Raw genomic sequence first — 14,606 nt, forward strand, 5'->3', positions numbered from 1 at the left:
AGATTGTTTATTTGAGATTTTTTTCTTGCTTCTTGAGGTAAGCCTATAATGCTATGAACTTACCTCTCAGGACTGCTTTTGCTATGCCCCATAGATTTTGGGTTGTTGTGTGTTCATTTTCATTTGTTACTGGGTAATTTTTTATTTTTTCCTTGATCTCACTGGTAACCCATTCATTGTTTAATAACATTCTATTTAGCCTCCATGTGTTTGAATGTTTGGGGATGTTTTTATTGTAGTTGGTTTCTAGTTTCATGTCATTGTGATCTGAGAAGATGCTTGGTATTATATCAATCTTCTTGAATTTGTATAGACTTATTTTGTATCCTAACATGTGGCCTATCTTTGAGAATGTTCCATGTACACTTGAGAATAATGTATATTCTTCTGTTTTGGGATGAAATGTTCTGTAAATATCAATTAAATTCATCTGATCTAGTGTGTTGTTCAAGACCACTGTTTCGTTATTGATATATTTGTCTGGAAGACCTATCCAGTGATAGCAGTGGAATATTAAAGTACACTAATATGACTGTACTGCTGTCTGTTCTCCCTTAAATTTAATTATCTGATTTTCTGCCTTAAGAAGCTATATAAGGGGGACAAATTAAACCTGAGAAAGGAAGGAGGAAGGAAGGAGGGCTCGGCTGCGCACTCTCCCGGAGCTGTTCACTGCATGGTAGCGTGGTGCCCCCACCACTGTCTGCACTGCCACCTTGGGTCTGGCTGTATGATTAGGCCACAGTCTTCAATGAGTAAACATATTCCTCAGTTCTGTGGTGTTCTTGGTCACACATTTATGGAGTTTCTGAAGGGCAGTGGAGATTATTGCCAGGCACAGCACGACCTCTATGCCAACAAGTGAACTGTAGAAATTCATTACTACTCCACCAAGAAGCCCCCATATGAGTTGTTAACCTGGACACAGAAGTGCTGAACTGAAAACTGCAGAGCATTTCATGAGTTCTGACCTGGGTGAGGTAAACCTCAGTGTACTTCCTTTCTGTTTGCCTCAGTATTACTGGATTGAAGACTTGCTGCTTCTTGTTAGGTTCATTTCATTTCCCATTACTCCCAACTTCACTCAAAGCACTGAGAATTTCAAGTGGAGTATGTTGAATTAGACTCAGTTTCTTTGCATTGTTTCTGTATTCAATTTTTAAATTATTTCATAACCCTATTGAGTGTTTTTTAACTAAATTATCATGGCTCGAATGAACCACCCAGCTCCTGTGGAAGTCACATACAAGAACATGAGATTTCTTATTACACACAATCCAACCAATGCGACCTTAAACAAATTCATAGAGGAACCTAAGAAGTATGGTGTTACCACAATAGTAAGAGTATGTGAAGCAACTTATGACACTACTCTTGTGGAAAAAGAAGGCATCCATGTTCATTTATTTACTTATTATTTATTTATTTATTTTTATTGTTTGAAGTATTACAAATAGTAGTACATATGTCTCCTTTTTTCCCCCCATTGACCTCCCACCCAGCCTCCCCTACCCCCCAGTACATGCCTTTACCTGCCCCCCCCCCCCAGTGTCTTGTATCCATCGGTTATGCTTATATGCATGCGTACAAGTCCTTCGGTTGATCTCTTACAGCCCCCCCGCTGCCCACAACCTCCCCTGCCTTCCCACTGTAGTTTGATAGTCTGTTCAATGCTTCTTTGCCTCTGTATCTATTTTTACCCCATTTCTTTCCTTTAAAAAATCTTGCCTCTGCAGACTAGAAATAAACATATAATAACAAAAAATGTTTGAGTCCCAATTTCAATGTCCAATAGTTCTGAGTCCCCGTTTCAATGTCAAACAGTTCCTTATGTGTACATGCCAGCAATGATATCTGGATATTTTGGGGGGCACATGGTGGCAATGCAGGTCCGACCCTCTCTGGTTTGGTCCTAGGCAACGTGCTGCGACGCACAGCTGCTGACTGCTAGCGTGGCAAGGCGTCGTCAGCGTCTTCCATCTCTGGACTGTTTCTCCTCTTGTCTTCGTGGTTGGAGCAGACCTGTCAATTCCTCTCTGTTGTAGGAATCCACATGGTCTTGGAGTTGTTTTCTGAAAATATACAAACATATACTCGACCAAAACTTAATAAAGGAATCTTTTCTATATAATTGATTTGGGATCCTATTTATTTTTGCCCAAACGATTTTTCTTTGTCTTATTTAGACACCATGTGTGTTTTTCATGGGTGTCTTGCTGTTAGCATTACAAATGAAAATTAATTTTGTAAAGTAAAAATTTTCTAGATGTAATTTACTTATAGGATATTTTTCCTTACATGATATTACCCTACTTTTTTTGATTAATGGAGGCTTTTGTAAATTTTATAATGCAGTCTTGATAACTTTGAATTTTAATTTTTTGCACAAAAATATGACTGCTTTAGTTTCATTGCATGTTCAGGAATTTTACCATGAGATGAACTACCACATGTTCTTGATTGGTCTTCCAATGATGGTGCACCACCGTCCAACCAGATTGTTGATGATTGGTTAAAACTTGTAAAAATTAAGTTTCGTGAAGAACCTGGTTGTTGTATTGCTGTACATTGTGTTGCAGGCCTTGGAAGAGCTCCAGTGCTTGTTGCCCTAGCATTAATCGAAGGTGGAATGAAATATGAAGATGCAGTACAGTTCATAAGACAAAAGTGGTGTGGAGCTTTTAACAGCAAACAACTTCTGTATTTGGAGAAGTATCGTCCTAAAATGCGGCTGTGCTTCAAAGACTCTAGTCGTCATAGAAACAACTGTTGCATTCAATAAAACAGGTGCCTGATGCCATTTCCTTGAAAGTGGAACTTTAGATAGGACCTAATTTGTCATATATATTAGACAACATGTTGGCTTGGTGAATAAGTCTAATGAAGTTTCCAAAAGAGGGTTGAACAGCAGTTTTATCAGGCCACAAGCTTGACAGAATTGCAACCTCTATGTTTGGGTTATGATCAACCTATTTTGACACTTGGCAAAAGATTCTTACTATTCAGAACTTAAAATCTGCTTATCATTTGTACCCATTTACTTTTCCTGAAATCATGCAGTATTGAGTTATGTCTTTAAATCTATTCCCATGTCAGAATCTTACCGATATACAAAAGATTTAGAGAGATTAGGTGCCAAAATATCCAGCACAATACTTGTATATTTTAGTTTCATACAGAACTAAAATCCCAGGAACTCTGGACCTTATGTGGTTTATCCCTTCAGTCATTTCAAACATAGAAAGTAGGGCCTATATGATTATTTGCCTGCTTACTTTATGTTTACATCTCCCACATTCATACAAGTATACATCAGGTTTGCTCAACTTTTTGATTTTTATACAAAGTCTTAGTTATTATTTCATGTCTTTCTATAAATCTCATTTTGTGCTGTTATGGAAAGCCTCCATTTTGAAAATCTGCATTGTATAGAAGCACATGTCTTTAATGTCTCCAGACAAAAAGTCTTACAGTTAATTTTAATGTTTGCACTTAATGTGCAACTTTAGGGAGGGCCTGAGAAAAGAATGAGAGGGGGATATTAAGTATTTTAGTAAGATGTTGCCTTTGTCTTGTGTGGAACATGTAGAATATGCTCTTTGGTAAATATTTTTTAAAGGTAGACATGCTTTGTTGTAGCTAAAACTATTCTTATAAAAATTCTGAATTCTTGTATTTTTTTATACATTCTGAAGTTTACCAACTTATTTTTGTTTGAAGTGTGATTTTTTTTTCCTTCCCACCCTCTTGCAAAAAAAAAAAGAAGTGGGTTTCTGCTAATGAATTGAGCAGACATCTGATATTTTATATGCCTTTTGAGCTGTGTAACTTAATATTTGGATACTTGATAATTTGTTTTATTATGTAATTGATAAAATGGTGATGTGTACTGATGTTAGCTCAACCATATATTTATACTGTTTGGGAATGTGTGGTTATAGTTCTGTGGGAGAAATAATTTGTCAGTGTTCACCAGCTTGTAAAAACTTAGTGTGAGAGCTTAAACATCTAAATAAATGAGATGCATTTATAAAAAAAAAAAAAAGAAAGAAAGAAAGTAGAAGGAAGGAAATCCTATAGAATAAAAGGGTAATATGCAAATTAACATCACTCAATCACAAAGATGGCGGCGTCCATAGCCACAAGATGGCGGCCACGAGTCCTCTCAGCACCATCAGAGTCCCCTAGTCCTGGGGGATGGGGCAGCCACTGAGAGCGAGCAGCGTGAGCAGCCTGGCAGAATGCTTGCTTTGTCGCCGTGGTGATGAGGCAAGATTCTGTGCCCAGCCATGGATGGGCATCTGACCAGGCAGGGGCACGGATGGGCCTCTGGGCTGCAGAGAGCCTCTGGGCAGTGGGTGCGGAGTGTCCAGGCCCCGCAGAAAGCTACTGGTGCATGGATTCGTGCGCAGGGCTACTAGTAGTAAATTATAGAAAGTAAGCAGAAGAAAATAAGTATGGAAATATCAATAAATTGATAAATCTCTAGGTAGAATGATAAATTAAAAAGAGAACAAAAGTTATCAAATTGGGAATGAAAGAGGGTCTAGAAAAACAAATACTATAAATGTTAAAATGATAAAAAAGGAATATTATGATTAAATTTATGCTCACTTACCAAAATAAACACAAGGACAAATATAAAATATTAATAATACTATAATTATTAAACAAATTGTAATTATAATAATTTAAAAAATAAGAAATTCCTAAATAAGAAATTTCAAGTCCAAATGATTTCTCTAATTAATGCTACCAAACATTTAGGGAAGGATTAATACCAATTTTATACAAAGTCTTAAAGAAAATTAAGACAATGGAATCCCTTCCTATTTGTGTTGTGAGGCCAGAATAATCCTGATACTAAACTTGACAAAGATATTTTTAAAACATACAAGTTAGTAGTACTTCTGAATATAAATGCAAAAATTCTTTACAATGGCAAGTCAAATAGACCAACATATCCTATATAATAAAACCCTAATATGCAAATTGACCAAACGGTGGAACAACTGGTGGAATGACTGGCGAAACGACTGGTTGCTACATGCACTGACCACCAGGGGGCAGATGCTCAACGCAGGAGCTGCCCCCTGGTGGTCAGTGCACTCCCACAGGGGGAACGCTGCTCAGCCAGAAGCCGGGCTCATGGCTGGCGAGCGCAGCAGCGGTGGCAGGAGCCTCTCCTGCCTCCGCTGCAGGCGGGCAGTAAGGAGTGAGGGGTCCCAGACTGTGAGACGGTGCAGGCTGGGCTGAGGGATCCTACCCCCCGCCCCAGTGCACGAATTTCAAGCAATGGGCCTCTAGTAAAAATAATAACACATTTTGACTAAATAGGGGTTTATCCAGGAATGCAAGATTTATTTAACATTCAAGAATTATTCAATGTAAATCAGTTAACAAAATAGAGAAGAGACATAGAATCATCTCAATATATACAGAAAAAGGTTTTAATAAAATCCAATCCCCATTAATGATAAACATTCTCAGCACACTAGCAATAAAAATAGCCTTTCTTAGCCCTAGCTGGTTTGGCTCAGTGGATAGAACGTCGGCCTGCAGACTGAAGGGTCCTGGTTCTATTCGGTACATGCCAGCGTTGCGGACTCGATCCCCAGTAGGGGGTCGTGGAGGAGAAAGCTGATCAATGATTCTCATCATTGATGTTTCTATCTCCCTTTCCCTCTCACTTCCTCTCTGAAATCAATAAAAATATATTTTAAAGAATAGCCTTTCTTAATCTGACAAAAGAGATCAATAAGGGATCAACATTATATTAGGTATGTAAGTATAATATTTAAACATAGCTAACATTATATTTAAAGTGAATGGTCTTCTCCTAAAATCAGGACTGAGGCAAGGATGCATACTTCCAATCAATATTGTATTGAAGTTCACAGCCAATGAAATAAGTTAAATAAAATAAATAAAGGGCAAAAAGGTTGGGTAGAAAGAAAAAAATTGTCTTTATTTGTTGATGACACAATTGTTTAAGTATAACATTTTGGAGAACCTACAAACAACTATTAGAACTGATACATTAATTTAGGAAAGTAACAAGACACATGATTAATATATAAAAATAAATGCTATTTTTATATATTAGCAGCAAATAATTAGAAAATAAAATGAAAATTGCATATGCAATAACATAAAGTATTAAATACTCAGGTTAATTTTATCAAGAGATATGTAAGCACTCTACACTAAAAGCTATAAAGTATTGTTGAAAGAAATTAAAGATGTAAATAAATGAACAGATATATCATATTCATAGTTTGTCAGACTGAATACTTTTAAGAAGTCAAGTCTCCCTAAGTTGACATCTAGATTCAACATGATTAGAATTTTAACAGGCTTTAAAAAAAATAAACAAATTGGTCCCAAATTTGTGAATTCAGATAAGGCAAAACAATTTTGGGAAAAAATAAAGTAAATTTGGAAAACTCACACTATTTGGTTTCAATATTTAACATTAACCTACAATAATCAAGAGAGTGAGATTTTGGTGAAAGGAGAGACAGATATACAAATGAAACACAATATAGAGACCAGAAAGAGATTCATAATATACAGTCAGATGATTTTTGACAAAAGTGTCAAATCAATCAATGAGGAAGAGAAATCTTCAAAAAATGGTATTGGAATAACTGGATAGACATATGGAAAAATACAGTTCAATCCAACTTAACATTATATAGAAAAATTAATTATAAATGAATTATAAACATAACATAAAAGTGGACACTATTAAAATTCTAAAGGAAATCTTGGTACATTATTTTTGCATTTTAGAGGCAGGCAAATATTTCATAGAGAGGACACAAAAAGCACTAAGAAAAATATGATAAACTGGGTTTTATTAAAACTCAAAATTTCTGATCATCAAAAGACATAATTAAGAAAATAAAAAGGCAAATCATAGTCTGGGTTAAACTATTCACAATACATAATCTGTCCGATAAAAGACATGTATCTAGAATAAGCACACACACACACATGCTATAAATCAATAAATTTCTACAAAAAATACATAAAAGACAACTCAATATAAAAAAAGTTCAAACATCAAATAGCTACTTTATAATAGAAAATATACAAATGGTCAAGAAGTACATTAAAAAGGTGCTTCATATAATTAGTTATCAGGGAAATACAAATTAAAATCACAATGAGATAGCATTCGCCTCCACTAGAATTGGAAAGGCCAAAATTTCAAAATGCTGACAATACCGAATATTGATAAGAATGTAAACTTCTTTGCTCTGTTAATGGGAGCATAACATGCTAGAATCACTTGGAAAACTCTTCAGCAGTTATTTGTAAAGTTAAATGAACATCAACTTTATGACACAGGAATTCCACTCCTGGGTATTTATCTAAGAGAAATCAAAACTATGGCCACAAAAAGATGGATTCAAGAATGTTTATAATAATTTATTCATAATAGTCTCAAACTGTAAGTAATACAGATGTTCATCATTAATGAGTGGATAAACTAGTGTGACTCACATACTATTAAGGATGAATTTCAAAAACATTTTCTTGGGTGAAGGTAGCAAAAACAAAAGTATTCACTATGATTCCATACAAGAACAGGCAAAACTAATCCATGGGAAGAAATCAGTATAGTGGTTGCCCCTGGTGAGTGGGTGGTGATTGACTGGAAGAGGAATCCTGGAACTTTCTGTGCTGATGAAAATTTTGCATATCTTATTTGGGGTGTTGGTTACATGAGTGTATATATTATCAAACCTCACCAAGTCATACATTTAACATCTGCGTATTTTGCTAAATGCAAATTTTATCTAAAAATGGAAAAACTGCTGTAAAAAATGTTGAAGTTTAGTCTTTTTGCTTTTTGCAGTGTTATATAGGATACCAATTCTGAAACCACTTTTTTATGTATTCTGGTTGTAAGCAAATATGCAAATATATTGAGCATAAATGGAAGATATTTCTCATATTAGAGGAAATTAAAATATGTAAAAAGAAAAGAATGAAGCAAATCACAGATAATTCGGTTAGAACTGGAGGTATCAGGATGGGGTTGAGAGGAAGAGGAGAGAAAAATGGAGCAAAATGTCAATAATGGGTAAATATGGGTGAAAGGTCTACAAGAATTCTTTCAACTTTTCTATAAATTTGAAATTGTATCAAAATATAATGTTAAACCTAAAGCCACAGAAATCAGTAAAATGTCATGCAGACCTGTCCAGAGAGCACTTACGCAAAAAGAGGGAAGACTCTATAAGGATGTCCTCTAATTTTTTCCTTTATGATCATATTCCTCCAAATATTCTAGGGGAAGTGGAATTAAAAAAGCCACATCACCCAGGTCATGACAAAGGGCATCTAGAACAGAGGTTCTCAACATTGGCTGTACCCTGGAATCACCTGGGGAGCGTTACAAATGATGCCTAGAGATTCCATTTCATTGACCTAGTATGTCACCTGTACATGCATTGAGATTTTAAAAAGCTTCCCAGGAGATTTTGCTGTGCAGCCAAGAGTGGGGACTACTGCCTTTAAGGGAAACTTTGGACAACTTTGGTGTCCACCAAGAAAAGTTGAAGTTGCAGGTGATTTAAAGGTATATTTGGGAAAACTGAGAGGAGGAATTGGATTTATCAAGGCTAGGTGCCTGAGAGAAGGAAGCATTCCATAGCAGCGCCAACAGCTAGCAGAAGTATGAGCCTCACCCTAGTTGGTTTGGCTCAGAGGATAGAGCATTGGCCTGCAGATTGCAGAGTCCTGGTTTAGATTCTGGTTAAGGTCATATGCCCAGGTTGTGGGCTCAATCCCCAGTGTGGGGTGTGCAGGAGGCAGCTGGTCAATGATTCTCTCTCATCATTGATGTTTCTATCTCTCTCCCCCTCTCCCTTCCTCTCTCAAATCAATAAAAAATAATGTTTTAAAAAAAGAAGTAGGAGATTCTGTGGATTTCCTGCTATGTCTTTGAAGTCTGTCAGATTTATGTCTGTGACACCTTTTTCTCTTCTGAACCTTTTAGGATCTGATTTGAGGAAAGTCCTGTGGGCTAGGTTCCTGTGCAGGCAGATAGAGAATGCTGAATTGCTATAAGCATACCTTTTAGATAGACTGTTTTGGCAGCTTCCCCAACTAGACTGACCAATGTTTGGAACCAGCAAAGTACTTTCTTCAAGGGCCAATGGAGCAGAGCCAGAGGCACACACAAAGCGCTGGTGTCCAGGGTGCCTACTGAGTAGATGTGTGCCCCGCAGTATGTTAAATGTACATTTCTGAGTCAATGTATTTTCAGACAAAATGACCCCATCTTTTGATTCCTGTAGAAGTTTTAATGAAGTATCTCTTGAAGTGAAGTGGTAACATACTTGTTCTCATGTTTCCATAAAAACTGGGGAGTTTGAGGAGGATTCTGTAATTGCCATAGTGGTGAATATTTTCAAACACTATATAGCACCTGCTTTAAGAAATAGGTTTAGCCCTAACCAGTTTGGCTCAGTGGATAGAGCATCGGCCTGCAGACTGAAGGGTCCCAGATTCGATTCTGGTCAAGGGTATGTACCTTGGTTGCGGGCATGTCCCCTGTGACCAGGGTCGGGGGGGGGGGGGGGTGTGGTGCAGGAGGCAGCTGATCAATGTTTCTCTCTCATCGATGTTTCTAACTATCTCTCTCCCTTCCTCTCTATAAAAAATCAATAAAATATTTTTAAAAAAGGGAAGAAATAGGTTTAGCAGTCATGTGAAAAGCTAACCATGCTATCTTGGGATTTAGATATTATTTCAGAAGACCTGATTTCTCATGGTTTGACTCATACCATGCACTGACAAGCTATAGTATACAAAGCATTTTCCCTGAGTACCTCACCTTTTTATTTTATTCATTTTATCAAAACAAACATAGGGAACCAATGTCATTCTACTTGCCTAGGCCATATGTAAAGCTTTATTATTTTATTCTTCTTTGCTTTGGGTGAATTCATTGATGTAGAGAGGAGAGACTTCTCAGTTATGGCTTGCAGAAGAAGCTGGAATAGGCTTCTGAACAACTGAAGGTGTATTCATGAAGGACCCATTTCATGTCCACTCTCAACATAGACCTGGTGTCCTGGGATCTGCCTTGTGGTCTGCCATTACCCTTCGGCTGCTCTGAATCCACAGTAGAATGCTGTCCACAGCTCTCCTCAGCTTGGCATTGCCTGAGATCAGGATTGCTGCATGCCCTGAGGGACAGGCTGCCATTATCCCCACACAAACCATGGCCCCAATCTTGTTGTGCCACAGCACCAGTAAAGGCACTGAGAGGAGGGCAGCGCATAATGACACCACAAAGAGGCAGAGAAAGGAGATGAGGGATTTGAGTGCTTTGATGTGGGCCTCCAGGCTGGGGTCACAGGAGTCCATGGTCTTGGCCCTCATTGTCCTCATGTGACAGCACAGGGAGACAATCAGCACCCCAGAAGAGACCAGAAAACACAAGAAAGGTGGGATGGACCCCACGCTGCAGAAGAGGAAGGAATGAAAGAACTTGAGCTTTGCAATTTGCAAATTGAATTCTGTATTGTTACTCATGAATAGCACAGTTGTGACTGTGAAGTGAGATCTACTAAAAAAGTCCCAAGAACAGATGATAGCGCATACACTGGTGAAAAGGACAGTACACAGGAGCATCCTAGAAATCTTCCTGGAGATCCAGCTGGCCAAGCAGAGCAGGAAGGCATGAGAGAAACGGACGATCTTAGAGCAGTAGAGGAGGCTGAGGCAGGTGGCGAGCCAGAGGCCGACTTGGTTTGTGATCATCCAGAGCATGATGATGGTTTGGTAGCTGAAGCTCAGCAGGTCATTCATCTGCTGCGAGTGAGTAAGCTGGATGGCATCCAGAAACAGCAGCCCATGCAGGAAAAGCCGGGTGAGGCTGAGACTCAGCAGGACAAGATCACAGGTGCTCAGGGGTTGCCTCCTCACCACATCCTGAAAATACACCAAGAAAATGAAGACATTGACCAGAATCCCCACTGCAAACTCCAGGACTGAAAGGACCATAAATACACTCTTGACTTCATAGGACACTGTTAAGATGGGAGTCAGAGTCAACATGATGTCTTTTCTTAGTTGGCTAACCTAAGACTCACATACCACCCAGTAGAGGAAAGTAAGTCTATATACTGAACCAGGCCTTTAGCTCTGGCTCTAGATCTATGCCAAAGTGAATGCATAGAAAGTTCTGGCAGGAAACTGAGAGGGAAATTGCTGCTATAGACTATCTCTTGGATACACACAAAAGCTCATCATACGAGTAGAAGAATGAAGCTTGTATCTCTTGGGTGATGCAGAAGCTTTTAAGAAACCCTGGTGTTTCTGTGCAATAGCCTTCACAGGGGGCCATGGCACAGCTTTACAGATGCAAACAAGACATTCTCAGTTACTCAAGCCCAGTTTTGCATGCCCATCTGGACCTGCATGGGTGAGAAGAGAGTAGGATTTGCTTATGAGTTTAAAGGGAACTGGCAGCAGGCAAATCATATATCTTGATGAATATGGTTGGATATGGTGCCTCTTTCCATTTGCATGCCTTCTGTCACCTCTGAGGCATGACTCTAATTATAGACTGTTTTTAATATGGACAAGTGCATAGTTCCTCCCAGGCACCAGTGTATGACTGTTATGACTGCCATTGTCAGATATTTCATTCAGCCATCATTATTATACCAGGCACTGTGCTTGGCAAGAGGAGTATTACCATGAACAAGACCAGCGTCTTGCCATGAAGGGAGAGAGCAGGGAGGAAATCTGGCTTTCATTATTGCAAAAGCCTTTTAATGCTCACTCTGCTTCCCAGCCCACTCCCTGACCCCAAAGAAACAATAATGATTCTATGAAAATATAACTAAGGCCATGCCATTGCTATGTTCAAACCTTTCAGAGCCTCCCATCTTTCTCATCATTAAAGCTAAATCCCTACAATGACCCATAGGTACCACGTACATAATCAGGGCCTCTGTCCTTTCTCAGATGTCATCTGAGGTCATTGCTTCAAATGGGCCTCTTTCATACTCTGTGAACTCATCAAACACCCTCCCACCTCAGGACCATTCATTTTTACTGAATGTTTTTCCTCTACATACTCCAGTATCTCATTTTCTTCTCAAAATGTCTTCTCAAAAGTCACCTTATAAGAAAGACTTTCCCTGAACATCTTATGAATGATATTCCTCACCCAGATCTTGGGTGCTTCCTGTCATACGTCACCTGCTGAATATTTTGGCATATATTTAATTATTTATTGCCTAAACCCATACCCCTAAAACATGTAAACTTCATGAAAGCACAGAGAAGGTACTCAGTCAATATTTTTTAAATGAATGAAATTTTCACAAATGAAGCATCGGTAGCCTACAACACTCTCAAAAATTACATCTAGGACGTTTTAACATTCCTAAGGATTATATTCTAACATACTTGGCTGCAATTTCTGAAGTCTAGCTTTCTTCCCTATGAAACATTTCCAAGTATTTGGCGATCTCTGTCTCTCCAGCATCTCTAATTCTCCTCAATCTCTAAAGCAGTGGTTCTCAACCTTTCTAATGACGCGACCCTTTAATATAGTTCCTCATGTTGTGGTGACCCCCAACCATAAAATTATTTTCGTTGCTACTTCATAACTGTAATTTTGCTACTGTTAATGAATCGTAATGTAAATATCTTTTTTTCCTGATGGTCTTAGGCTCTATAGCAGCGGTTCTCAACCTGTGGGTCTAAAGGAATATGGACTGATTTCATATTCACTTCTGCAAGCTCTGGGAAAAAAAATCTGACTCAACAGAGACTGGATAACTGATCATTTAGAGACTGAATGTTGTTTTATAACATTCCCCCTTGATCCAGTGCTTCTTTTTTACTTTTTTTTTTTTTACAGGTAACTTAACTTTTCCGGTTCTTTTATTTTTTTGTCCTTCGTGCTTCATTCACTCACTAATTTATTTTGTGGAATGAATGAAGTTGAAGGGAGAAGCTAAATGATCTGTTGTCTGGTAACATTTCCTCTAAGAGATGGAGCTTTCTTACTTCTGGGGAGGTTTGGTCAAAGGGTAAAAAGTTGTAATTATGTAGGATGAACAAGTTCTAGGGATCTAATGTGCAATATAATGGCTATAGTTAATACTGTATCAAATACTGGAAATTTGCTAAGAGAATAGATCTCAGGGGCTTTTACCACACACACACACACACACACACACACACACACACACACACACCCCTCACTGAGGACATGGAATGTTAATTAGCTTAACTATAGTAATCCTTTTACTATGTATATCAAAGCATTATGTTGTACATGCTAAATATATGCAATTTTATTAAGAAAAGCCCAAAATTTATAATCCTATACAGACAGTCCTCAGGTTACATCAGACTCAACATATGTCATTTGTGGTTACGGTGCCATCTCCCATTTATTTATTTAAAAAAAAGTTTCATCATTTCAATGTATTTACATACGTATGTGCTTTATGTTTTTTATTATTTATTTACCACAAGTAAAGGTCAGGAATTGTTATCTTTCTTTTAAATTTTTTTTACTGTTTCACTTCATTGTGTGAAACAGTATGTGTATGTGCTCCATGTGAGTTACGTAGGTGCTTATGTAGGTGGGTTCCAACTTACAATGAAAATTGCGTTACGTCATGCCATAGGAATGGATCTCTGACATAACCTGAGGACCTACTGTATAATAAAAGCCTAATATGCTAAGTGTCCCATCATCCGGTCATCTGTTCAACCAATCAAAGCGTAATATGCTAATGATATGCTAAGGCTGTTCAACTGCTCGCTATGAAGTGCACTGACCACCAGGGGACAGACGCTCCAACCTGTAGGTCAGCTTGCTGCTGGGGTCTGGCCAATTGGGACTGAGTGAGATGGGCTGGACACACCCTAGAGCCCTCCTGTGGTCCCTCCCCAGGTGGCTAACATCCTGTATCTCTCCCTGGCCCCAATCATGCACCCATGGGGTCTCTCGGCCTGGCCTGTGCCCTCTCACAATCCGGGACCCCTCAGGGGATGTTAGAGAGCCAGTTTTGGCCCAATCCCACAGGCCAGGCTGAGGGACCCACTGGTGCACGAATTCATGCACTGGGCCTCTAGTCTATAATAAACAATATATGATATTAAAGAGTAAATCTAAGAAAATATACAAGAAATTCTTGAAAAAATTATAGTTTATTAATAGATATTGAAGAAGCATAAGTAAATACATTATGTTTATGGATGAAAAAATAATAAATGTTAGTTATTATTTCTGTCCTTTTTCCTGCATATTCCTTTAACCTGAGAGTTATTTGAGTTGCCTCATTTGTTTCTGTAGGTATTTTGTTTTTTATGTTTGCTTTTTTAAAAAATTAAATTTAAGCCCTAGCCGGTTTGGCTCAGTGGATAGAGTGTCGACCTGGGGACTAAGAGGTACCAGATTAGATTTCGGTCAAGGGCACATGCCTGGGTTGTGGGCTCGATCCCCAGTGGGGGGCATGCAGGAGGCAGCCAATCAGTGATTCTCTTTCATCATTGATGTTTTTATCTCTCTCTCCCTCTTCCTTCCTCTCTGAAATTAATAAAAATATATT

At 38.3% G+C, this 14,606-nt stretch overlaps 3 protein-coding genes across 5 annotated transcripts; 2 read left to right on the forward strand and 1 right to left on the reverse strand.

The window, feature by feature from the left end:
* Window positions 1–730: 730 nt before the first annotated feature.
* LOC308246223 (uncharacterized protein) lies at window positions 731–865 on the forward strand (the record flags this gene model as incomplete). The annotated part of the gene is made up of 1 exon (XM_080664187.1): window positions 731–865. One exon carries the CDS (start codon window positions 731–733, stop codon window positions 863–865), a length of 135 nt encoding a protein of 44 aa, XP_080520313.1.
* Window positions 866–1,205: 340 nt separating this feature from the next.
* LOC308246347 (protein tyrosine phosphatase type IVA 1-like) lies at window positions 1,206–2,782 on the forward strand (the record flags this gene model as incomplete). Of its 3 annotated transcripts, none has more annotated exons than XM_080664537.1 (2): window positions 1,206–1,401; window positions 2,439–2,782. In XM_080664537.1, the coding sequence occupies 2 exons, from the start codon at window positions 1,206–1,208 to the stop codon at window positions 2,780–2,782; spliced, it is 540 nt and encodes a 179-aa protein (XP_080520663.1). The 3 variants fall into 3 exon arrangements, with proteins under 3 accessions (XP_080520663.1, XP_080520664.1, XP_080520665.1); XM_080664538.1 differs by having other exon boundaries at window positions 1,206–1,397; window positions 2,453–2,782; XM_080664539.1 differs by having other exon boundaries at window positions 1,206–1,326.
* Window positions 2,783–10,074: 7,292 nt separating this feature from the next.
* On the reverse strand, window positions 10,075–11,082 carry TAS2R38 (taste 2 receptor member 38; the record flags this gene model as incomplete). The annotated part of the gene is made up of 1 exon (XM_080664690.1): window positions 10,075–11,082. The coding sequence occupies one exon, from the start codon at window positions 11,080–11,082 to the stop codon at window positions 10,075–10,077; it is 1,008 nt and encodes a 335-aa protein (XP_080520816.1).
* Window positions 11,083–14,606: the final 3,524 nt, after the last annotated feature.

This window comes from Plecotus auritus, assembly GCF_963455305.1.
Source record: "Plecotus auritus genome assembly, chromosome: 4".
In the NCBI taxonomy this organism is placed as follows: Eukaryota; Metazoa; Chordata; class Mammalia; order Chiroptera; family Vespertilionidae; genus Plecotus; species Plecotus auritus.